The sequence below is a fragment of the Equus caballus genome, chromosome 2, assembly GCF_041296265.1.
Source record: "Equus caballus isolate H_3958 breed thoroughbred chromosome 2, TB-T2T, whole genome shotgun sequence".
In the NCBI taxonomy this organism is placed as follows: Eukaryota; Metazoa; Chordata; class Mammalia; order Perissodactyla; family Equidae; genus Equus; species Equus caballus.
Window position 1 is genome coordinate 35,090,092 of NC_091685.1, and position 25,326 is coordinate 35,115,417.

At 52.1% G+C, this 25,326-nt stretch overlaps 1 protein-coding gene across 1 annotated transcript; it reads left to right on the plus strand.

The window, feature by feature from the left end:
- TAS1R2 (taste 1 receptor member 2) lies at positions 1-24,514 on the plus strand. The gene is made up of 6 exons (XM_023635318.2): positions 1-182; positions 1,970-2,270; positions 4,575-5,348; positions 9,116-9,325; positions 21,720-21,843; positions 22,995-24,514. The coding sequence occupies exons 1-6, from the start codon at positions 1-3 to the stop codon at positions 23,921-23,923; spliced, it is 2,520 nt and encodes an 839-aa protein (XP_023491086.2). The 3' UTR covers positions 23,924-24,514.
- Positions 24,515-25,326: the final 812 nt, after the last annotated feature.

Sequence of the window (25,326 nt, forward strand, 5' to 3'; positions counted from 1 at the left end):
ATGGGACCCCAGGCCAGGGCGGTCTGCTCCGTCCTCTTCCTGCTGCAGGTTCTGGCTGAGCCGCCTGAGAACTCGGACTTCTACCTGGCTGGCGATTACCTCCTGGGCGGCCTCTTCACCCTCCACGCCAACGTGAAGGGCACAGTCAACCTCAGATACCTGAAGGTGCCCAAGTGCAAGGAGTGAGTCTCCAGCTGAGGCTGGAAGGTGGCGTGGGCTGGAGTGGGAAGCAGGGGCTGGGCCTGGGGAGGCCAGGCCAGCACCGAGGGCTCAGGATGCTCCTCCTTGTTCACCGCCAAACCCCCATCCTGGGTGCACCCCACTGGCCCCCAGGGAGATCCCACCCAGTCCACGTTACGGAAATCGTTGGCAATTGTATTCTGAAATGCTGAGACCTGATTGTCACAATGTCAGATCTCTTAATAAAGAGTGATAGGATGTTTGAGGCTAGAGGAGCCTTAGAGACTCTCAAAACCATCACTTTGGCAACTGGGGGCCTCCCAGGGGGCCCGCGTCAAGGCCCAGCCTGGAGACCAGGTGCCTTTGGGAGGCAGGATGCGCTTTTCTGCAGCAGGTCCTCGGACTGGAGAGGAAGGCTGTGTTTTCCCAGGGCTGTGGTTGGGTGGGTAGGAGTGCTGTCAGGACTGGAAGGGATTTCCTTCGGCAGTGCCCCCTTCCCCTGTGAGCCCCTTGGCATGGCAGCATCACTCAGAGATTGGGTTGGCCATCTTCCTGCACGCATGGGATCCCGGGATTAGAGTGGTGACCTCGTGCAGAGGGGAAGAAGGCATTCTGGGAGTGAGGCACAAGGAGGGAGAGTGGAGTAGATGGTGAAGGGCTGACTATAAGAAACGCACAAGTTATATGATGTTGGGGAAGGCTGTGTAACGGCTTGAGAATTGTGAGGGTGGTGGTGCCGGTGAAGACACTAAGCATGATGTTGGATGTTCTGATGCTTGCCATAATGGTGGGGAGTCCAACGAAGTGAGGGTGGTGAGGGTGATGATGCTCACCATGGTGATAGCAGTAGTGCTGGTGATAATGAAAATGGTGGAGAGTATGGTGATGATGAGGGCGGTGATGGTGGTGATGGTGAGGTTGATGGTAGTGATGGTGATGATGGTGGTGGTGATGGTGGTGACAATGATGGTGTTGATGGCAGTGATGGTGATGGTGGTGGTAATGGGAGTGATGGTGATGGTAGTGTTGATGGTAGTGATGGTGATGATGGTGGTGGTGATGGTGGTGACAATGATGGTGTTGATGGCAGTGATGGTGATGGTGGTGGTAATGGGAGTGATGGTGATGGTAGTGTTGATGGTAGAGATGGTGGTGATGGTGGTGGTGGTGATGGTGTTGTTGATGGCAGTAATGGTGATGATGGCGATGGTGGTGGTGATTGTAGTGATGGTTATGATGGTGATAGTGATGGTGATGGTGGTGTTGATGGTAGTGATGGTGATGATGATGATGATGGTGGTAGTGATGGTGGTGATGATGGTAGTGATGGTGGTGATGGTGATGGTGGTGGTGGTGATGGTGATGATAGTGGTCCTGGTGGTATTGGTAATGATGGTGACAGTGATGGCAGTAGTGATGATACTGGTAATAGGAATAGTAGATGATGATGGTGAGAGTGGTGATAATGATGATGGAGTGGGTAGTCGTGGTCACATTTGTGGCTATTGGTAGCGTGGTGATGGAGGTCATGGGTATGGTGATAGCAATGGTGGCCACAGAGATCCTAGTGTCAGAGGTGCTCATAGGGACGATGGTGATCCTAGAGACGTGATAATGGTAACAATGATGTGATAAAAATTCCAGAGTCTTCTGGAGTGGCTCGTTCTTAGGCAACGCCTTGGCCTTCCTATGACAGGCAGGAGGGGCAAGGTGACTCTCCCCTCCCCCGCCCTCCCCTCTCCTCCTCACTGTGGACTTGTCCCCACCCCCACCCTGTGGTGGCCCCCAGGTATGAAATGAAGGTGCTGGGCTACAACCTCATGCAGGCCATGCGCTTTGCGGTGGAGGAGATCAACAACCACCGCAGCCTGCTGCCAGGCGTGCTGCTGGGCTACGAGATCGTGGACATCTGCTACGTCTTCAACAACGTGCATCCCGTGCTCTACTTCCTGGCGGGGGAGGACTATTTACTGCCCATCGAGGACGACTACAGCTCCTACGCGCCCCGCGTGGTGGCCGTCATCGGCCCTGACAACTCTGAGTCCACCATGACCGTGGCTCACTTCCTCTCCCTCTTTCTCCTTCCGCAGGTGAGGCCCTGGGCCCGTGGAGCAGAGGCTGGGGATGGGGGGCTGAGGAGTGATTGTCCAGAGGGCTGACTTCCCCCCACCATCACAGGGGGTGGAGGTGGGAGAAGACGCAGCATCAGGACCACAACCCTGATCCAGGAAGGCAGCCTGGACTGTTGGTTCAGGGCTCCGGCTCTGGAGGCAGACAGACCTGGGTGTGCATCTTGGCTCCGAGTCTTGGCCATTGTGAGGCCTTGAGCAAATCTCTTAATTCTTCTGAGCCTCAGTTTCCCCACCTATAAAAGGGGATGCTAAGAGTCCTATCCCAGGACTGTCTGAAGATCAACATTCAACCTACGGAAGAGTTTGCAGGTAGGGAGTCCACACTGTCGTGTAAAGCATCTTGCACAAACACAGAAACTCAGAAAGTGCCCAATATTATCCTAGCTCGTTGTCTGCTGCATAGCAGGTCCTCAGAAAAGTGCCCTTAGTATTACTGCTCTTACTAGATTGAAATGGGCTAGTCCAGAACTGGCATAAAATATCTATTCATTAAAGAGCAGCTGGCACTGGACCCGGCACACAGCAGGTAGTTACAAATACTGTCATTTTCACTCTTGTATTTAGTGTGGAAAGCATCTGGCCCAGGGGCTGACACACAGTAGGTACTCAATAAGTGTTAATATTCTCATGTGAAGCATCTAGTCCGGGACTGAACTCGTTGTTTCATTGATCTCATGAGGATTTATTGAGCACCTACTGTGCCGGGTACCGTTGGAGGCACTGGAGGTGCAGCTGCAAACAGACCAACAGAAGTCACGGCCCTAGGCAGCTCATCTTGGGGAGAGACAGACGATAGACGCGAATGCATCAGTGATGGAGGATGTCAGCACGCGAGACATGCGATGGCTGGGAGGGGTTAAGCGATAAGGGAGATGGAGGGTGTCGGGGGACCTGCACGGGGGGAGAGGGGGACTGCAGTTCCAAACAGAGTGGTCAGGGGGTCTCACTGCCAGTTGCACAGAGACCTGAGGGAGGTGAAGGAGTGAGGGAGCCATGTGGGCCTCTAGGAGAAGAGCATTCAGGAAGAGGTGCCTGGTGTGTTCAGAAGTGGGAGCAGAGGTAGAGCAGGAGGAGATGAAGTCAGGGAGATGAGGGCTGGGCCAAGGACGGGGCCCCTTAGGGGCCACTGAAGACCTCTGGCTTTTCCTGAAGAGCTGTTGGAGGGTTTGAGCAGAGGAGTAACGTGACTGACCTGTGTGTGAGCAGGACACCGTGCTGCCACATTAAGGGTAGATGAGGACATTGTGGTAGCCCAAGCAAAGATGATCGTGGCTGGACCAGGATGGTGCGGGAAGGTGGCCGGCTCTGGATGGACACATTTTGAAGGCAGACCCAGTGGGATTTGTTGATGGGTTGAATGTGGCATGTGTGAGAGAGAAGAGCCGAGGAGGACTCCACAGTTTGGGGCCTGAGGAACTGGAAGGATGGATTCGCATCCACTGAGATGGGCAGGCTGTGGGCGGGGCAGGTTCGGAGGGACTGGAGTTCGGGTGGGATTTGTTGAGTTGGAGACGCCAGATGGGCAGTTGCAAATAGGAGCCTGAAGTTTAGGAGAGAGGTCCAGGCCAGGGCTGTTGGGAGTTGTCAGCATGCAAAGTATTTCAAACACTTTTAAACTACTGACTGGATGAGATCACCAGGGAGGGACAGCAGAGGGAGAAGAAACCAGGACTGAAGGCAGACCCTGGGTCCTCCAAGGTTAAGAGGTCACAGGGAAGAGAAGGAACCAGCAGAGGAGATCGAGCGACCAGCAAGTTGAGAAGACCAAGAGGGTGAGGGAGGAAATGGGACTAATCTGATGGTGGTGATGGTGAGGAGGAAAGCACTATGCTCAGGGACACACAGTAGGTGCTCAGTAAGTGTTACTAGATGGTAGGAATGACAATGATATGAATCATAGGCTGGGCCTGGCATGTCATGGGTTCTCATTAAATGCTGTGTGCTGATGACCATCATGATGATGGTGGACATCACCAAGACCAGGGTGCGGCACATAGTAGGTGCTCAATAAAATGTTACTACAATGATCATCATGATGATGCTAACATAAAAAACCTAGCTGGGGTCCGGCACACAGTAGGTTCTTATGAAACGTCACTACAGTGATGACCATGATGACGATGGGGTAAACCACCCACCCCTGGGCGTGGCTGGTACTCCGTGCTCCTTAAACGCCACCAGGACGATGTGGCAGGTGGAGCCCCCGTGGGGCCGTGGCCAAGTGGGGCCCTCACTAATGCCAGCGGCCCTCCCCTCCGGCAGATCACCTATAGTGCCATCAGCGACGACCTGCGCGACAAGCTGAGCTTCCCGGCCGTGCTGCGCACGGTGCTGGGCGCCCATCACCACATGGAGGCCATGGTGCAGCTGATGGTGCATTTCCGCTGGAACTGGATCATCGTGCTGGTGAGCAGCGACGACTACGGCCGCGACAACAGCCAGCTGCTCAGCAAGCACCTGGCCAGCCACGACATCTGCATCGCCTTCCAGGAGGTGCTGCCCATGCCGCAGCCCAACCAGACCGTGACGCCCTACGAGCGCCAGCGCCTGGTGGTCATCGTGCAGAAGCTGAAGCAGAGCACGGCGCGGGTGGTTGTCGTCTTCTCGCCGGACCTGGCCCTGCACAACTTCTTTCTCGAAGTGCTGAACCAGAACTTCACGGGCGCCGTGTGGATCGCCTCTGAGTCCTGGGCCGTTGACCCGGTCCTGCACAACCTCACTGAGCTGCGCCACACGGGCACCTTCCTGGGCGTCACCACCCAGAGGATGACCATCCCGGGCTTCAACGAGTTCCGTCTGCGCCGCGCCCAGGCCAGGCAGCCCGCACCCAACAGGACCAGCAAGGGGGCCACCTGCAACCAGGAGTGTGACACCTGCCTGGACACCACCTCATCCTTCAAAACCATCCTCACTCTCTCCGGCGACCGCACGTCCTACGGCGTGTACTCGGCCGTGTACACCGTGGCCCACGCGCTGCACAGCCTCCTGGGCTGCAACCAGACCAAGTGCCGCAAGGAGGTGGTCTACCCGTGGCGGGTGAGGCTCGGCCCGGAGAAAGCGGGGGCCCCAGGGAGCAGGCGCAGAGTCCATGGCCGAGGAGACCACAGGGTGCCTGCTGCTCTGCTCTAGCTTCTCCCTCCCTTGGCGGGTTCTGGATACACAGGTGGGAGATACCGTGGGGCAGGCCCAGCTCTAGACGCATGGAACCAAAACTCCCTCCTCGTGCCTTTTAAAAATACTAATTTAATCATCACCATCCAAAATAGTCTGCTGTTGGAGATTCGGGTGAATGACCCTTGAAGGAAGTCCCGCGGGCAGTGGGAGCCCCGGGTCCCCTGCCATCCCTCCAGGCCTGAGGCCCCGGCGGTGGGCTTGAGTTTTCCCATAAGCCCTCCCGGGCCGTGGCCAGGGTTGTGGACCGTCGCAGTGTCCCGGTTCTGCATCACCATGATTCAGACCCGGAATTTAAATCTGTATTTTCTTGACTTACACACACACACACACACACACACACACACACACCTACCCCGCCCATCAAATGTAAGCCTGGGAGAGCAGGCACCTGTCGGTCCTAGTCACACTCACCCTCCTGCGAAAGCTTCGGGGGTGTGGAAGGTTTTGCTGAGGACCGGGAGGAGCAGAGGGGATGTCTGTCAGAGGCGTGCACTTTGTACCTTGCTCTCTGGGCTTAAACAATTCACTGTCTTTTCATAGTTGGATGCCCAGCTGCCCAGGCTGTTGCTTGGCCTCTCCCCCAACCCCTGTGTATGTCCCGTCTTTATTCTCGCCTTCCTCCCTTTTGTGGGTCACCCCATCCCCAAACACCTGTTCACTTCCTTAACTTCGTTAGCTCTTAAAAAATCCCCTCCCCTTATTCTATTTGTTTGTAGGTACCTCTCCACCCCATAATCTCAGAGCCTAACCTTGCAGCCCTACATGCTTATCTCAAAAAGGTACAGCAGGCAGTCAGAGGTGCCACCATGCCTGGGGGGGACAGGGGCATCACCGGGTGGCAGGGGTCAGCGAAGGCAGGGTTCAAGGAGTGGGGGAGGGCAGACACTGCACATTCCAGGAGGGGAGGGGGGCCTGGACAGGTGGTCGGACCAGTGTGGCGGAAGAGTCGGGGGAAGGGGAGCTGAGGTGACCGTGGAGGGCATCAGGGCCGGAGGGAGCGGTTGGGGCTTTGTCCTGGATGCAGCAGGAGCCTGCAGAGAGTTCACGCTGAGCACTACGATGGTGCTGTTGAGACAATCCAATAAGCCAGCTTCGGCTTAGGGTGGAGGGCGATAGAGGCCAGCCCCGAGCAGGTGCGTGGCTCCACGAGCTGGGCGACCTGGGCTCCAGCCCTCCCTCCCATCGCCCTAGCTGGACCCACTTGCGCAGACCCACAACCTGTGAAACCGTACGTGGCGTCCTTATGTGCCCCCACCAAGGTTGGCTCATGCCAGGCCACCCTGTTTATTTTTGTCATAACACTGATCCCAAGTTGTTGTTATTGTGTTTATTTATTTGTGTCCTTGCCTGTTGTCTCTTCCCTACCCCGCCCTTCAAATGTAAGCCCAGGGGAGCAGGGACCTGTCAGTCGTATTCAGTGCTGTGTCCCTGGCTGCTGTCTCTGGGTCTGGCTCAGGGCTGACTCTCACTGAAGGTTTATTGGATGATGGATGGGGGAATGAGCACACAGTGTGCCCAGCACAGCGCCAAACCCCTTCCACGAACTATCACTGATCCCCAAGGACCCCGTGTGCAGACACTGTTACTTTACTCTTTCTCTCCCGTATGCAGATGAAACGGACATTCAAAGAGCTGCCGGTCACCCAGCTCGGGAGAGGCGGTGAAATAGGGGAGGGGCAGTGGGGATGGAGAGGAGGGCACCCCCGGGAGAGGCGAGGTGGAGGGAGAGGCCTCGGGGGAGATGAGGAGGCTTGGAGACGGAAGCTGGGAGGACGTGCTGGCAGGTGACAGCAGGTGTCCGATCAGGGGAGGCTGGGTAGACGCCAGCTGGCACGTGTGTGGGGGCTTCGGCCGTCAGAGGGAAAGTGTTCAGCAGGTTATTGAGGGTCAGAGTTGCGAGGTCCCCTCAGTATCTTCTGGTCCAATCCCTTATTTTACAAATGGGGGATGGGGTCCCAGGGACCGTAACAGGGCCCACTCAGCCAGCCAGGACCACAGCCGGGTTCGTTTCCACCTGCTCGCCGTCCTCGCTCGCGCTTCACTCTTCTCTCCGCCTCCCCCTACCCTTCAGACGTCTCAGTTATGACCCATCGCCCATCTGTTGGGAGGCAGCTGATGAGGAACTGAGCAGAGCTTTGGAATCAGGCAGACCTGGGTTCGAATCCCAGCTCCGCCACCATGAGCTGTGCCACCTTGGGCAAGTTATTTAATATCTCTGAGCTTCCGTTTTCTCATCTGTTAAATAAAAGGACTCGTAATACCCTGCTGGGTTGTTGAGAGGACTGACAATAACGTGTGCCCGTCACCTGGCTCAGAGCAGAAGCTGAGTGTCCTCTGCGTTCATTTCTGCCCCCAGTGTAGGGAAGACGGTGGGGCTGGGGGTGGAGCCACTGCTGGGGCAGGGCCGGGGCTAGGTGAGGAGGGAATCAAGGCTCGTGCCCCACGGGGCGCCTGAGATGCCCAGGCCCCTGCTGATGACAGTGCTGGCCGCTGCCCCCGCCGCACAATGGCAGGGACAATGTCTTCCGACCCCATGCCTTGGACCCCTGGAAGCCCAGGCTGCTCAGGCCAGCTTGGCCAGGTCACTGCAGGGGTGTGACAGGGCCGGCAGCCCTGGCTCTCCAGAGGCTCTGCCATCCCGATCCCCATCCTCAGGCCACCCACCTGGGAGGAGCCTCCCTCCTCTCCTCTCCCAGGACCATTGCCCTCAGGCCCAGCAAGCTGTGCAAATCCCAAAGAGGCTTCCAGAGCCAGGGGCTCACTCCCCGGGCGGGGCAGGGAGAAGGCTAGGGCTCATCTCCCTTGGCTATCTGTCTGTCAGTCCCCGAGGTGAGGTGAGCTCTGGGCCCCCAAGAGGTAGCGCAATAGACTCTCCCATTTATGGAGGGAAAACCTAGGAGCCAGATTAATGGGCTATCTAAGCTTGAAGCCCTTTCGGGATCAGCTCAGAGAGGTTCGGTGACTTGCCCAAAGTCACCCAGTAAACTGAGGACAGAGCTAGGCCTGGAATTCAGGCCAAAGGAGGCCCAGTCCAAAGCATGTTCTCGTATGTACCAGCTTCTGCATCCTGAGTGATGCGGGATGAGGTGGGGGAGACTGGAGAGAGTGCAGACTCTACAGTGTAGGGAGGCAGGAGGCACCCAGGGGGCAGGGCGATCCCAGCTGACCCTTGCAGGTGGGAGAGGCAGTGGACTCTGGACCCCAGGTATTGGGTCCCAGAGGGGTGGCCGAGGTGGCTTCCAGGGAAAAGGAACCATCAGCTCTTTGGTGGGAGGGGAGCGTTGACTATTTTTCAGGCACCTGTCTAAGCCCCAGAAATCTATTAACGCATTGATTGCTTCAGGGCCCAGAAGACAGTGTTTCTGTTTCTCCCACTTTGCTGAAGAGGAAACTAGGATTCAGAGAGGTTAAGTGACAGGCCCAAGGCCTCGCAGCAGGAAGTCTAAACTCACATGTGTCTGACTCCGGAGTCCGAGCTCCGGGCCACTGCCTCCAAACCCCACACTTTCAAAGCCTTACTGCCCCACGTGACTGATGTGGAAACCACGGCCAGCGGGAGGGTGGCATTTCTCCCAGTCTGACCCGACCTTGGACTCCAGCTCCTCTTTCGTCCCCTCCGGCCCCTCTAGCTGCTTCAGGAGATCAAGAAGGTCAACTTCACCCTCCTGGGCCACCAGATCTTCTTCGACCAGCAAGGGGACCTGCCCGTGTGCCTGGAGATCGTCCAGCGGCAGTGGGACCCGAGCCAGAGCCCCTTCCAGACTGTGGCCTCCTACCACCCCATGCTGCAGAAGCTGAGGGACATTCGTGAGGTCTCCTGGCACACCCCCAACAACACGGTCAGCTCTCAGCGGGGCTGGTGTGGGCGGGGCCTGAGGGCTGGGGGGGGTCTCTCTCTGTAGGTGTGTTGTCTGGGGGACTGTCCTTCCTCCGTTGACTGAGGACTGTGGCAGTCCAGGGCTTTCTCGCTCTTCAGGGTCCCCTGGAAAGGAAACGTTTGCTGTGTGCAAAGGACTTCAATTTTCATGTCGACCCTAGGAAATAGATGCTGCTATTCTCTCTGTTTTATGGGTTAGAAAACTGAAGGCACAAAGTGGTTGCATGACCTGCCGAAGGCCACACAGCTTGTCTGTGTCTCCGTATACACATTCAGGCAACATCCTATCAATTAATACTCACGTTTTTGGCACAGTAGCTGTGCCTTCCACTGTGTCTGACATCTGTCAGTCTAAAGCTCCTTCGTTTTACCCTCTTTAGACAATTAGCTGTCAGAATGCCACTGGTGCGGGGAGGGGTGGAGACCCAGCCTTGTGCAGTGAGGAGGGGCTCTAAGAGCTTCTCAAAGAAGCTTCATCTCCCCACGCCCGACTCTATCCCCAGTCCCAGAGGTACCCGGTGCTGCCAGCTCCAGCCTTCTCGGGGATTTTTATGGTGGAAGTGGGGTTGGGGTCAATTTGTTTGCTAGAGTTGCCCACAAAGTACCACAAACTGGGGGGCTTCACGGACGGACATGAAGGAGAATCCGTCCCAGCCTCCCCCTGGCTTCTGGCGCTGTGCTGGCCATCCCTGGCTCTCCCCGGCTGGTAGAAGCATCGCCCCCTCTCTGCCTTCACCTTCCCCCGGCGTCCCGCCTGTGGGCGCGTCTGTCTCCAGATCGCTCCCTTTTATAAAGACATCAGTTGTCCTGGAGGAAGGGTCCACTCCACTCCTGTATGACCTCGTCTTAGCTGATCTGCAATGACCCTATTTCCAGATAAGGTCACCCTTTTAGGTCCTGGAGTTAGGACTCCAACATTTGAATTTTGAGGGGGTCACAATTCAACAAACAACAGTATCTTAGCCTGGGTCTCCCCCAGAAAGCAGAGCCTGAGGCAAGGGTTTCTGTGCAGATAGTTTATTCCAGGACGTGATCCAGGGGAACAGGAGAGAGAGACCGGGGAGAGGTTGACAGGGAAGAGGAAAAGTCGGTACAAGAGAATTTTCTTAGCTGGACGCCGCTGTGAACAAACGGCACTCAGTCTTTCCAGGACCTTCTGAGGAGCCACGTTAGATTGTCCCCCAAGGGAGGGAAGAGGCTAGCACTGATTCACCGGCTCCATACCGGATCCCACCCCAGTGCTCAAGGGTTGCTCCGAGGGGCGTCGACTTCCTTGCACTTCCGGGTCGCACCTGGAGGAGAGCCCGGCAGCTTCCTGCGGGCATCTCACAATGCAGCGCCAGGGCAGACAGTGAAAGAGATCTGTAGCCGAGGGAGGTGCTGGCAGGTGACATCTGGGTGAAATTGGTTGTTGCAGCCATGGCCAGAATGAAAGGTGGGCCGAGAAAGTATGAGGGAGGCCACAGAGACGTCCATGCTTCATTTCACTCGTTGTGTCTGTGTCCTCCCTTCAGCCTGGTGAGTGGGAGCTTTTAGGGCCGGGTAGGGCCCCGCCTCTACCCAAGGGGACTGGAGTGGCCCAGCCACAGCCCTGCTGCTGCAGCTGGGCCCAGGTGTAACAGATATGCATCCTCTCTCCCTGCCACCATCCATTCTGGATTCCTTCACCCTCAGCCATTTGGCTGCTCTGGGTCACGGGGCTGGTGGGGTGACCCAGACATTGATCCCCAAGGTGTCTGAGCCCGTAGTCGCCTTTTCCTTGCTGGCCTGTGGTCGTGGCTGTTGTCCAGTAGCAGTAATCACTGGCCAGAAGCGCCAAGGGCTGCCTTGATGAGCCCCCTGAGATCCAGACCTACTCCTTCCTGCCTGCCTTGTGCTAATCCGCGTCAATTACCTTCTCCTTTCTTGGCCTTCTTGTTCACTGGCATGAGGCCCCCTAAATGACCAGCTGGTACCCATAGAGCCCACGTGAATGGTGGTGGGAGTAGTCCCCTCCGGAGACCAGAACCTCTATTCTAGCAGGGTCTAAGGTTGTGGGGACGAGAAGGACCAATTTGACAGCATGCCCCTGAGAACACTGGTAAGTGTGGCCATCTTCCTCCCTCGGGGTTGTTGGACCCGCATATTCTAGCTTTTGGGACCACAGCGCTCTGAACCAGCTTCTACTCAAGGCTTAGACCTCGTCCTAAAGGGCAGTGCCCCCGCCCTTGGGTCATCCCCAAGCTGGTGCCTTGCCTGATGCTCTAGCATGCCATCCTCTCATTTTATTAGGCTGGATACTTCCAGACGATGTGGCGTATATTGGGATCATGTGCCCATGTCACACCCATTCACCATAAAATGGGTCCCTTGTCTGAGGTGTTGTTACAGGGGACCCCATGTCAGTAAATCATGCCGTCTGTGAGCCCTTGCATAGCGATGCTGCGCAACTGTGAGAGAAAGCAAATCCTTGCAAGATGAGTCAGTGCTCCTGCCAGGGATGAAGGCATCTGATGTGATTCATCTGCCAGCAGCCGGCTGGCTGGTCGTCTTGCATAATGGTGTCAAACCTGGGGCTCAGCGTGGTCTCTGTTGCGGGCAGGCTAGGTGTCCAGCCATGGCAGTAGCTGGGTTGACCATGGTGGGAGGAAGCCCAAGATGCTGGGTCCAGGCCCATGGCCTCCATCCCTGGCCCTGTGGCCACTCTGTTCATGGCCGTTGTGCCAGCCCTGGGTGGCTGAGGACAGAGGCCAGCTGGTCCCTCCTGGATGATTCATCTCTTCTATCTGGCTTTTCATTCCTCTCTGTTCTCTGATTGGCATTCCAATGAGATGCAAAGATCTTCGTGCTTTGTGCTCGCTCCCACAGATGCATGCTCATACCTTTCCCCTCGAGCTATCTTGTCTCCGTTCTTCCAATCGTGCTCTTCCCGGGCCCCTGAACCACCAGCCCAGCCGTTCCTCACTGCCCAGGGGCCCCACTCCCCAGGCTCCAGGAAGTTTCTCCATCCATGCAGAGCGGTCAAGCAAGTGCCCTGCTTGCACCTGTCCACACGAGGAGCACTTTCCCTCCTTCCTGTCCCTCAGGGTCCCACCCCCCGACCCCCACCCCGAGAGGAGCTTACCAGGGCAGTCGCTCATTTTCAGCTCACATTAATCTACCAAGCTGCCTTCTCTGTGAATCATTCCTGAACATTCTCCACCTCTGTCAACTGGCCGTAGAGGATCCCTCCGAGAGGACTTAGCCGTGATCTGAGGCAGAGGAATTGTCACGACAGAGGTGGATGTTGTAAGAATCGTAACCACTGACTTAAAGCGTACTTGTAGCCTCTGGACCTGCTTTGGCCTGATCCCAAATGCGTCATTTCCATTGTGTGGCGACTTGCCACTCTTTTTGCCCAACCACATGACTCTGAATGTGGCAATCACTTGATGTCCTGAGGCCATGTGCTCCGTCCCCACGAAGGCCCAGCAGGACACCAGGAGCTAACTTGCAAACAGTGAGCGGTGCTTTGTTGCAGAAGGCATGTTGCAGTTGCCTTGTCGCAAACTCTCCCACTGGGCTTGCCCATCCTTACCCACCACAGGGAACCCTAACATCTCGGATCTGCTTGGGCATATGGCCCGAGTGACAGCATAGCTCACACTGCAGCCAGGACCTTCCTCAGAGTCTTTCTCTGGGCCCGTTACTCTGCCTTGAAGCTGGAAGCCATCTGAGTCACCTGATCAAAGTGGGTTGGGGCAGTATTTCCAAGAGCAATTTATGCTGTTTCCATCTAAAGAGGTTCACCAGCTGCCGTCCTTAATGGTAGGAGATATAAGATGTGGTGACTGGTCCTTTACTCTAGAATGGATGTCCTGGCATTCCCCAGACCACTGGACCCCTAAAAACATCACTAATGTGGCAGGTCCCCCTTGAATCTTTGTAGGGTTTATCTTCTACCCTCCAGCATTCCTGTCTTTGTGGCATAAAGAGTGCTCCCCAGACGCGGTCGGCAGGACGTCGTTAATATAGTGGACCAGCTGGATGACCCGCAGTGTCAGAACGATGAAGTCCCACGTGGCCCACACTGTGATGGCAGAAGAGTAAACTGAACTCTGCCGTAAGATGATGAATGCCCGTGGTTTGAGATCTTTCTTCTTTGTTACTATTGGCGTTTACAGCTAGACATTTCCCTCTAAGAACTGCTTCCTCGTAAGTTTTGGTATGTTTTTATCAATTTTTATTTTTAATTGTAAAAAACATAAAATTTACCATCCTAAGCGTTTTTACAATTTTTTTTTTACCGTGGTAAAATACACATAACATAACATTTACCATCTTGACCAGTTTTAAGTGTGCAGTTCAGGAGTGTTAAATGCATTCCCATTCTTGTGCAACCATCGGCGCCGTCCATCTCCAGAACTCTTTCATCTCACAAAATTGAAATTCTATCCTCGTTAAACAATGGCTCCCCATCCCCGCCTCCACGCAGCCCCTGGCAACCACCATTCTCCTCTCTGTCTCTGCTGTTTGGACTCTTCTAAGTACCTCATAAAAGTGGAATCGTGTGGTATTTGTCTTTTTGTGGCTGGCTTATTTGACTGAGCATAATGTCCTCAAGGTTCATCCATGTTGTAGCCTGTGGCGGAATTTCCTTCCTTTTTAAGACTGAATGATATCCTATTGCATGGATGGACCACGTTTGGTTTATCTGTTTATCCATCAATGGACCCTCGGGTGGCTCCCACATTTTAGCTATTGTGAATAATGCTGCTATGAATACGGGTGTACAGATACCACTTTGAGATCCTGCTTTCAATTCTTCCGAGTCTATACCCAGAAGTGAAATTGCTGAATCATATGTTAATTCTATTTTTGATTTTTTGAGAAACTGCTGCTGTTTTCCACATTGGCTGTCCTGTTTTACATTCCCAGCAGTGCACAAAGTTTCCAATTCCTCCACATTTTTTGCCACCACTTTTTATTTTCTGATCTTTTCATAGTAGCCATCCGAATGGGTGTGCGATAGTATCTCACTGTAGTTTTAATTTGCATTTCCCTAATGATTACTGATGGGGAGCGTCTTTCCACGTGCTTATTATTGGCCATTTGTGTATCTTCTTGTGAGAAATGTCTATTCGAGTCCTTTGCTCCTGTTTGAATCGGCTTGTTTGTACTTTTGTTGTTGAGTTTTAGGAGTTCTTTTTATATTCTGGATATTAGTGCTTATCAGATAGATGATTTGCAAATATTTCCTCCCATTCTGTGGGTTGCCTTTTTATTCTCTGGATAGTGTCTTTCGATGCACAAGATTTTAAAATTTTCATGAAGTCCATTTTGTTTCTTTTTTCTTTTATTGCCTGTGCTTTTGGCATCATATCCAGCAAATCATCGCCAAATCCAACGTCATGGAATTTTGTTCTGTGCTTTTTTCCCAAGAGTTTTTATAGTTTTAGGTCTTTCATTTAGGTCATGGATCCATTTTGAGTTCATTTTTGTATGTGGTGTTAGGTACAAGCCCAACTTTGTTTTTTTGGTTGTGGATTTCCAGTTTTCCCAGTGCCATTCGTAAAAATTATTTTTCCTCATTGACCTTGAGTATGTGTGAGAGTTTATATCTGCACTCTCTATTCTATTCTATTGGTCTGTATCTCTGTCTATGTGCTAGTGCCACACCGTTTCACTTACTGTCGTTTTGTAGTAAGTTTTGAACCAGGAAATGTGAGTTCTCCAGCTTTGTTCTTTTTCAAGATTGTTTTGGGTATTCAGAGTCTCTTGAGATTCCACATGAATTTTAAGATGGGCTTTCTATTTCTGCAAAAAAAAGTCATTGGGATTTTGATAGGGCTTGCACTAAATCTGTAGATTGCTGTCGATGGTATTGGCATCTTAATATTAAGCCTTCTAATTCATGAACGTGGCACGTCTTTCCATTTATTTGTGTCTTCTTTAATTTCTTTCTGAAATGTTTTGCAGTTCTCATTGTCCAAGTCTTTCTCTCCTTGGTTAAGTTAATTCCTAAGTATTTTATTCTTTTTGATACTATTGTAAATGGAATTATTTTCTTAATTTCCTTTTTTGACTGTTCATTGTTAGTTTATAGAAATGCACTGGATTTTTGTGTGTTGACTTTCTGTTCTGCTACTTTGCTGAATTAATTTAATGAGTGTAACAAATTTTTGTGTGTGTAATCTTTAGGATTTTCTACACATAAGACCATATCATTTGTGAACAGGTAATTTACTTCTTCCTTTCTCATTTGGGTGCCTTTTATTTCTTTTTCTTGCCTTATTGCTCTGGCTAGGACTCCCAGTACTGTGTTGAATAGAAGTCATGAAAGTGGGCATCCTTGCCTTGTTCCTGATCTTAGAGAAAGGCTTTCAGTCTTTCTCCATTAAGCATGATGTTAGCTGTGAGTTTTTCATATATGGCTTATTATGTTGAGGTAGTCTCCTTCTGCTCTTAGTTTGTTGAGTGTTTTTTTTTTTATCATGAAAATATGTCGAATTTTGTCGAATGCTTTTCTGCATCAATTGAGATGATCATCTGGATTTTCCCCCTCACTCTGTTAATGTGGTGTATTACATTGATCATTTTCCATATATTGAACCATCTTGCATTCCAGGAATTAACCCCACTTGGTTGTGGTATATAATCCTTTTTTTTTTTTCAATAGATTTTATTTTTTTCCTTTTTCTCCCCAAAGCCCCCCGGTACATAGTTGTATATTCTTCGTTGTGGGTCGTTCTAGTTGTGGCATGTGGGACGCTGCCTCAGCGTGGTCTGATGAGCAGTGCCATGTCCGCGCCCAGGATTCGAACCAACGAAACACTGGGCCGCCTGCAGCAGAGCGCGCGAACTTAACCACTCGGCCACGGGGCCAGCCCCTATAATCCTTTTAATATGCTGCTGAATTTGGTTTCCTAGCATTTTGTTGAGGAATTTAGCATCGCTATTCATAAGGGATGTTGATCTATAGTTTTTTCTTGTAGTGTCTTTGTCTGACTTTGGTATTAGATTGATGCTGACCTCATAGAATGAGTTAGGGAGTGTTCCCTCCTCTTCATTTTATTTTTGGGAAAAGTTTGAGGATGATTGGTGTTAGTTCTTCTTTAAATGTTTGGTAGAATTCAGTAGTGAAGCCATCAGGTCCAGGGTTTTTCTTTGTTGGGAGATTTTCGATTACTGATTCAATTCCCTTATTAGTTATATGTGTATCCAGATATTCTATTTCTTCATGATTTAGTCTTGGTAGGTTTTGTGTTTCTAGGAATTTGTCTATTTCATCAAAGTTATCCAATTTGTTGGTGTACAATTACTCATAGTACTCTTTTACAATCCTTTTTATTTCTGTAAAATCAGTACTTTCATTTCTGATTTTAATAATTGAGTCTTCTCTCTTTTTTTCTTAGTCAACCTAGCCAAAGGTTTGTCAATTCTGTCGATCTTTTTCAAAGAACCAACTTTTGGTTTCATTGATTTTCTCTATTATTTTTCTATTCTCGATTTCATTTATCTCTGCTTTGGTCTTTATTATTTTCTTCTTTCTGCTAGCCTTGGGTTTTGTTTGTTCTTTTTTTCTAGTTCCTTAAATTATAAAGTTAGGCTGTTGATTTGAGATCTTTCTTGTTTTTTTAACGTAAGCATTTGTAGCTATAAGTTTCCCCCATTAGCACTGTTTCATTGTATCCCATGTTTTGTAATGTTGTGTTTCCCTTTCATTCATCTGTAAGCATTTTCTAATTTCCCTTGTGATATCTTCTTTGATCTGTTGGTTGTTTAGGAGCTGTGTTTAATTTCCACAAAGTTTGCCTTCTGTCACTGATTTCTAACTTCTCCCCATTGTGGTCAGAGAAGATACTTTGTGGATATCTATTTGACAAAATCTATTGAGACATAATTTGTAGTCTAACACATGGCCTGTCCTGGAAAATGTCCCATGCACACTTGAGAGGATGTGTGTTCTCTTGTTGTTGGCTAGTGTTCTCTGTATGCCTGTTAGATCCAGTTGGCTTATTGTGCTGTTCAATACCTCTACTTCCTTACTTATTTTCTGTCTGGTTGTTCTGTCCATTAGTGAGAGTGGGGTATTGAAGTCTACAACCGTTATTGTGGAATATCATGTGATGAATTGTCTATTTCTCCCTTCAGTTCTGATGGTTTTTACACCATGTATTTTGGGGCTTTCTTGTTACATGTGTACGTGTTAATAATTATTATATCTTCTTGATGAGTTGATGCTTTCATCATAATAAAATGTTCTTCTTTTTCTCTAGTTACCATTTTTGTTGGTATTTTCCCCCTCTGGCTTCCTTTAAGATTTTATCTTTGTCTTTCTTTTGTTTGTTGTTTTGCAATTTGAATATGATATACCTAGGGGTAGGTTTTTGGGTATTTATCCTGTTTGGTACTTTTTGAGTTTCCTAAATCTGTGATTTGGTGTCTGTCATTAATTTTAGAGACATCGTAGCCATATTTCTTCTATTCCTTTCTCTCTTTCTTCTCTTTTGGCTATTTCCATTAGGTGTGTGTCACACTTGTTGTAATTGCCCTACAGTTCTTGGATATTCTGGGGTTTTTTTCACTCTGTTTTTCTTTGCTTTTTTGTTTGGGGTGTTTCTATTGACATACCTTCAAGCTCACTGATTCTTTTGTTGATCATGTCCAGTCTACAGAAGAGTCCATCACAGACATTCTTCATCTCTGTTACCATGGGTTTTTAAAGAATTTTTGCATTTCCTTTCGATTCTTTCTTAGAGTTTTCTTTTCTCTGCTTACATTTCCCATATGTTTTTGCATGCTGCCCACTTTTTCAATTAGAGCCCTTAACATATTAATCATAGTGATTTTAAATTCCTAGTCCACTAATTCTGGAATCTCTGCTCCTTCTCATTCTTGCTTGAGTGCTTGTTGTGTCTCTTCAGGCTGTTTTTTTCAGCCTTTTTAGCATGCCTTGTAATTTTTTTGTTGAAAGCTAGATATGATATATTAGGTAAAAAGAACTGAGATAAATAAACCTCTAAAATGAGCTGCTGTATTTACTTTTTGTTCCAGCTGTGATGTCAGAGACTAAAATTGCCTCCAGTGTCCTTTTTTTGTTGTCTCCCCTGCTGTCTCCATGTTTCCCTGTAGACTCCTTCTTAAACAGAATCTGAACTTTGCAGCTCTTTCAGTTGTAACCCTCCATTATTATATGCGAGCCTGAATGATGCAGTGGCAAGGTGTGAGAGGAGGGGAAGCATTCTGAAATAATCCTGGAACTAGGTCTCACTCACACAGCCTGGCCCCTAGGCTGTGTCCTTCATAAGTGCTTCTCAGCTCCCCCACCTTAGGTGAGACAGGAAGGCTGGAGGGGGCTGGGGTTGGGCCCTTCCCCTATGTCAGTTAAGCTCTGATAAAATAGATCCCCCCCATCCAGGGCAGGCCTTTGTGATGGAGAACAGAATGCTCTGGTGTACTTTAAAATGTTTACTTTTTCTCCTCCCCTACTAGGAGTGTGAGGGGATCTTTCTTCAATATTCACCCTGAAAGCCTGATGAGGCTCCTGGAGGTTAAGGCTGTGCCCCTGGAAGTCTCTCTCTGAAGCTGGTCCCAGCTCAGTCTCCAGCAGTCACTCTCTTAGTCTTCCTGCCAGTTGCTGCAGTTTCCATTCCTGATAAGCTGTGGTTCTTTATATTCACCTGTCTCTCCAGTTTTGGGGTCTGTGCTTCTCTGGGACCCCAATTCTCTGATGGAGCTAAGAAGAGTTGTTGATATTCAGTTTTTCAGCCTTTTCTTGTTGTGAGGATAGAAATGACGAGCCCTAGCTCCTTACACACCAGACTGGAAACCACTGGTCCCCCGGTCTCCCTGGAACCCACTCTGCTGAGACTTTCCTCCACACCACCTTTCTGAAATGGCTTTTGTCGAGTCACTGATGTGTGCATATTGCCATTCCAATGGTCATCGTCACGGTCAGCCCGTGAGCAGCTTTGACACAGCTGATCACGTCCTCTCTTTGTAAATAATATCTTTACTTGGGTTCCAAGCCATTCTCCCTCTTGCTCCTCGCGCATCCGTGACTATTCCTTCTAGGTCTCCTTTCCTGATTCCTTCTTCTCTCCTTGACCTTTAAACCTTGGGGGGGGGGTACCAGAGTTCAGCCTTTGGACTTGTTCTCTTCTCTGTCTACGTGGCTTGAAATATCATCCATATGCTCACAGCTCCCAATTTTATATCTTCAGATTGGACTTCTCCCCTCAACTTCAATTCAAATGTTCACCTGGCCACTCAGACCTGCTCCCCTGAGGTCTTCTCATCTCAGTAAAAAGCAACACCACCTTTCCTTTGTTCAGACCCCAAACACTGGAGTTATTCCTGACTCTTTTCTCATCTGGTCCAGCAGTAAGCCTTGTTCAGTCTACCTCTAAATTACATGCAGAATGTGACGACTTCTCATTCTTCTGCTGCTGTCTCCCTGATCAGAACCACCACCGTTTCTCACCTGGGCTGCTGCATAACATCCTCCCTGGTCTCTTGCTTCGGCTCTTGCCCCTCACAGTCTATACTCAACACAGAAAACAGGGTGATCCTGTCAAAACGAAGTCAGATCCTGTCACTCCTCTGCTCTCAATCCTCCAGTAGTTTCTCATTTCACTCAGAGTAAAAGACAAAGTCTTTGAACCAATCCACCACTCTCCCTCTTGCTCATTCTGCTTGAGTCACACTGGCCTTAGTGCTCCTCAACTATGCTGAGTCTCACCACCACATGGCCTTTGCACATGTCATTCCCTCTGCCAGAATAGACATCTTCATGACTTCCTCCCTTGCAGCCTTCAGGTCTCTGATCCAATGTCACCCATCCCATTTGAAATTGCAATCAGCTCTCCCGTCATTGTCCACCCCCCTTGCATGGCTTTATTTTCCTTCATAGTATTTATCACCATCTGTCATATCACACATTTATATGTGTGTTGTCTCTCTTTTCCATGAAAATATTCATCCCTTAAGAACAGAGACTTTGCCTTATTTGGTTCCTTGCTGTATTCGCAGCGCCTGGCATCAGTGTGTGCTCAATAGCTCTTTGAATGAATGAATGAGTGAACAGCAGGTTGAGGTTCCATGAGTAAGAGGTCGGATTAATCTGGTTACTTAGGGGATAGTGAAGAGATGAGTTTGGAGCGGGGGAGGGAGGATACATGGCAAGGGAGTGGGGTGTGTAGGTCTGGATGAGGGGTGTGTGTGTGTGCTTGTTGGTGTGTCCATGCCTTCACCTGTGTGTGGTCCCCTGGGAGGCAGAGAAGACCATGGGGCCTGGGAAGGTTGGCAGGGGATCAGACTGAATTTTGGTTGATGGAGAGTCCCTGAGGTTCTTCCATGAAGGAGTTTCTGGGAGAACGAGACATCTGGAGATGCCGTCTGATAGCCGTGTGCAAGAGGGACCATGGGGGTGGAGTGGAGGGCAGGAGACCTCTGAGAGGCAAGGAGAGAGGGGCACTGGGGTCAAGTGGTCCTACAGGGTGTCCGTTTGTCTGGGCCTTTGGCTCTTCCTATGTGTGTTCTTGCAACACTTCCCTAATTGGTCATCAGAATGATTTTTATGCAGCCTGAACATAATCAGGCTGCTCCCTCACTCAAGAACCCCATGGCCGCCTCCCACTGCCCTCCATTTTTAGTGTGCCGTTGACGAGCCTTCAGAACGTGGCTCTCCCACCCTCTCCTCATGCACCCTGACTCCAGCCAGGCCCAGACGTGCCCTCTTCCCAAAAATGCCACCCGCTCCGCTCCTCTACCCCGTTGCTCTTGCTGTTTCCTTCACTTGGAATTCTTTCATTCATTTCACAAACAATCGTTGGAGGCCTCCTGGGTGCTGGAGACTCTTCTAGGTTCTAGAAATATAGCAGTCGAAACAATAGATGTGATCCCTGCCTCTTCTCTCCTGCCCCTCCACGAAGCCTGGGATAATTAGGACTCTTGGTTGTAAGCGACAGAAAGCAATGTAAGCAAAAAAGTTAATTTATTGTCTCACATTATTGAAAACTCTACGGGTAGACCTTGAGGCTTCAGGCAAGGCTGGATCCAGGATCTCACTCTCTCCAACTCTCAGAGCCTTTGTCGGGCATGCTCTCCCCTTGGAGAAAGATGTCTGCCAGCAGCCCCGGAGTCACACCCTGTCTCCTCAGGACCTCAGAAAGTCCCCATCTCAACAGTTGGGTGCTGTTACCTGAAGGAGGTGGCCTGGGTCTTGGGCAGGCAAAACTACAAGGGTCCCAATTCCAATGGCAGTCCCGGCATCCCTGCCCACCCCAGCCAGGGGCCAGGCTTCCCTCCCCTGAACATCCTGCTAGCTGGGGAGAGTAGGGGGCCCCAGAGGGTGGGGAAAGAGGGCTCAGGGTCTTTGGCCCTCCTCCCTCCAGGTCCCCGTGTCCATGTGCTCCAAGAACTGCCAGCCCGGGCAAAGGAAGAAGGTGGTGGGCATGCACCCGTGCTGCTTCGAGTGTATCGACTGCCTCCCCGGCACGTTCCTCAACCAGACTGCAGGTACGGCTCTCAGGCCCATGCCCCTGCCCTGCCCTGCCGCTCTCCGGGGCCCCTCCCCTTTGTCAGGCTCTCTGGGGTCTCCCCCAGGGGACATAACTGTCCAAAGGCCAGGGACCATGTCTGATTCCTCTTGGATCTCCCCAGTTCCTGGTGCGGAGCAAAATCCGCAATGCCTCCAGGAGGGTGGAGAAGGCACAGCCCTCACCCAGGCGGGGCCGTGACTGACCCCCGCTCCACACACACCCCACCGAGGCCCGGGGCCGTCAGGCCAGGGAGGGTCCAGGGATGAAGACTGAGGAATGGTGCATGGCTCTGCCAACAGAAGCAACGTTTCCGGGCGGCAGGGACAGTACCTGACCTCTTCTTCTGGCCTCCCAAGTGCTTAGTTCGGAGCATATGCTGTTTACTCAGGCAATGTTTACTGAATGACTTCCTCTGCTGGAAGAATTAACATGCCTCCCTAGAGGACGCAACCTCTGGAACGGTGGGGACAGCATTGTCTCTCTGTCCACCTTAGTGTTTAGCATAGTTCAGAGTTGGGGCTCAAATCTCTTTTCATGGCTTTGCTGACTAGTAGATTAAGTGGATGCAAACGTCCAGCAACCCGAGGACTTACTCTGTGCCCAGCAGAGCACAGGGCGCTGAGTGGGTGCTCATCTGGCTTGTCGAATCATTTCACTGGCCGTCCTCCCCCGGCTGGTCCATAGCCCGGAGGCAGGGGCTGGGTGTTACCCGTCTCTGTGGCCTCTCACTCCGGGTGCCTATGACAGTGATGGTGCTCAAGAAATATTCGTCGAATGGAGTCTTTGAAGAAATGGGTGACTGTCTCTCCCATCAGAGGCTGGGGTCTTGGAAGGAATGAATCACAGTTGTGAGGCTGTGAGTCAGGGAGACCTCAGTTCAAGTCCTTCCTCTCTAACTTACCGCCTTTGTGACGTTACCTCGCTGAGCCTCGGTCTCCTCATCTGTGAAATGGGGCTGCCATGAGGAATCAATGAGCCGGGGTGTAAGGGACCCATGAGTGTTGGCCATGATGGCGGGGGCTGCCCGCGTGTCTCTCTCTCCGCCCCTGGGGATGAGCCCAGGGCAGCCCGGAGCAGGCAGGTGCTGGGAAGGTGGCTTGGCTGACGGGGTGCTGTGGGCTCTTGCAGATGAATTTGACTGCCAGCCCTGCCCGAGTAACGAGTGGTCCCACAGGAACGACACGTCCTGCTTCAAGCGGCGGCTGGTCTTCCTTGAATGGCAGGAGGCGCCCACCATCATTGTGATCACGCTGGCCGCCCTGGGCTTCCTCAGCACCCTGGCCATCGTGGTCATCTTCGGGATGCATTTCCAGACGCCCATGGTCCGCTCGGCCGGGGGCCCCATGTGCTTCCTCATGCTGACGCCGCTGCTGGTGGCGTACATGATGGTCCCCGTGTACATAGGGCCGCCCACCGTCTTCTCCTGCCTGTGCCGCCAGGCCTTCTTCACCATCTGCTTCACCATCTGCATCTCCTGCTTCACCGTGCGCTCCTTCCAGATCGTCTGCATCTTCAAGATGGCCAGCCGCCTCCCGCGCGCCTACGCCTACTGGGTCCGCTACCACGGGCCCTACGTCTTTGTGGCGTTTGTCACGGCGCTCAAGGGGGTCATCGTGGCGGGCAACATGCTGGGCATGACCACCGAGCCCTCCACCCATGCCGACCTCGATGACCCCAAGATCATGATTGTCTCCTGCAACCCCAACTACCGCAAGGCGCTGCTGCTGAACACGAGCCTGGACCTGCTCCTCTGCGTGGCGGGCTTCAGCTTCGCCTACACGGGCCGCGAGCTGCCCACCAACTACAACGAGGCCAAGTTCATCACCTTCTGCATGACCTTCTATTTCACCTCCTCCATCTCCCTCTGCACCTTCATGTCCGTCTACGACGGGGTGCTGGTCACCATCCTGGATCTCCTGGTCACGGTGCTCAACCTCCTGGGCATCGGCCTGGGCTACTTCGGGCCCAAGTGCTACATGATCCTCTCCTACCCGGAGCGCAACACGCAGGCCTACTTCAACAGCATGATTCAGGGCTTCACCATGGGCAGGGACTAGCGCTGCCACTGCACAGCGGGCCTTGCGTCGGGAGGCGGGGGCCAGAGGGCTCGCTCGTTCAACTCCGGACGGATGAGGGAAGCCATCCCTGACTTTCCACCCATCCCTGGTCTCTGATTTGGTGTCCCTCCAAGGTTCTCCGCATCCTGGCCGTTTTTACCCACCTGGTGATGGATGCCTAAAAACACACACACTTTGTTCCTTTCCCTTGAGTTGTTTAGCTTGCCAGGCACTAGAAAAACGGCCTGAGGTGACCCATTGGTCTCCAAGGACAGAGTCCGATTGAGTGGCCTACAGTCGCCATCTGGTGGTCACAGCGGTATCTGCACGTTGGCTCACGCCCTTCGCTCCTGGTGGGGGAAGAGAAGCCACTCTGGTGGGTGGGCCGGGGGAGCTGGGGTCGGTGTGGGAGGAGGTGAGCTCAGCCAGTGCTGCCCTGGCCTCCTTCATTAGCTGCGCGCACACCTGGGGCTCCTCTCCCGGCTTCTCCCAGAGCTCAGACCCCAGCTCCTCTGTTACCTCCGAGCAACGGCTGGGCACCGTGGGCGCTTCATAAATGCTCGTAAATAAACCTCACCTGGGTGAAATGAACAAGTTTCCTTCTTGTTTCCAGGGGTCCCCTGGGAAAGAACTTGTGGGGTCAGAGAGACCTCCGTTTGGGTCCCCACGTAGCCTCTTCCGAGCTGTGGACCTCGGATAGATTCTTTGCTGCCCCCAAGCCTGCACTTCCCCTTCACTAAAATGGGGACCAGTGAGGACATTTAAGGGTCAGACGTAATGTGTATAAAGTGCATACAGTAGGCACTCAATAAATGCCAACCACTGCAAATCCACATGTCCCTGGAACCATCAGGGACAAAATAAGATTGTGTTTCCTTTGTACACCCCGATGACCACGTACATGCTCTCGTCCACGGCGCTCGTCTCTGTTGGAAACTAGCCCCATGCCAGCAAATTCTGGGTGTTGTCTTGGGGTCCTCGGGCCTCACTCATGCTCCAGAGCCAGCATGGGCCATGGCCTTGTCACCTTGGCATGGCCGAGCCTCGGAGACGCTGGGCTGCCGGGCGTGGCTGTGCTGTGTTGACCCTGCCACTGCCAGGATGGGTGCCAGCAGCAGGAAGGGCTCTGACTTCCCTGTCCGGGGACCAGACCTGGCCTCTCACAGACCCCCAGGGAACCGGAACTTCAGTGCTGAGCCCTCCAAACTGCTGCTCAGAGAGGTTGAGCGGCCAGTGCAGGTGCACCCAGCTCACAGGTGGCAGAGCTCCCGGCCTCAGGCGGGGGGACAGGCTCCCTGAAGACCCGTTTCTGTGGTGCCGTGGCCGCCTCAGGGCTCCCAGGAGTGGTTTAGCGTTTGGCCGGCCCAACTCTGCAGGAGCAAATTCCAGAAGCTTATTTGCAG

What these genes read in the sequence shown, in the direction of transcription:
- TAS1R2 (XM_023635318.2), top strand. Translation starts at nt 1, where the DNA reads ATGGGACCCCAGGCCAGGGCGGTCTGCTCCGTCCTCTTCCTGCTGCAG. An exon ending in CCCTCTTTCTCCTTCCGCAG is followed by an intron (nt 2,271 to 4,574) that starts GTGAGGCCCTGG and finishes CCCCTCCGGCAG; the next exon opens with ATCACCTATAGTGCCATCAG. An exon ending in GTTCCTCAACCAGACTGCAG is followed by an intron (nt 21,844 to 22,994) that starts GTACGGCTCTCA and finishes GGGCTCTTGCAG; the next exon opens with ATGAATTTGACTGCCAGCCC.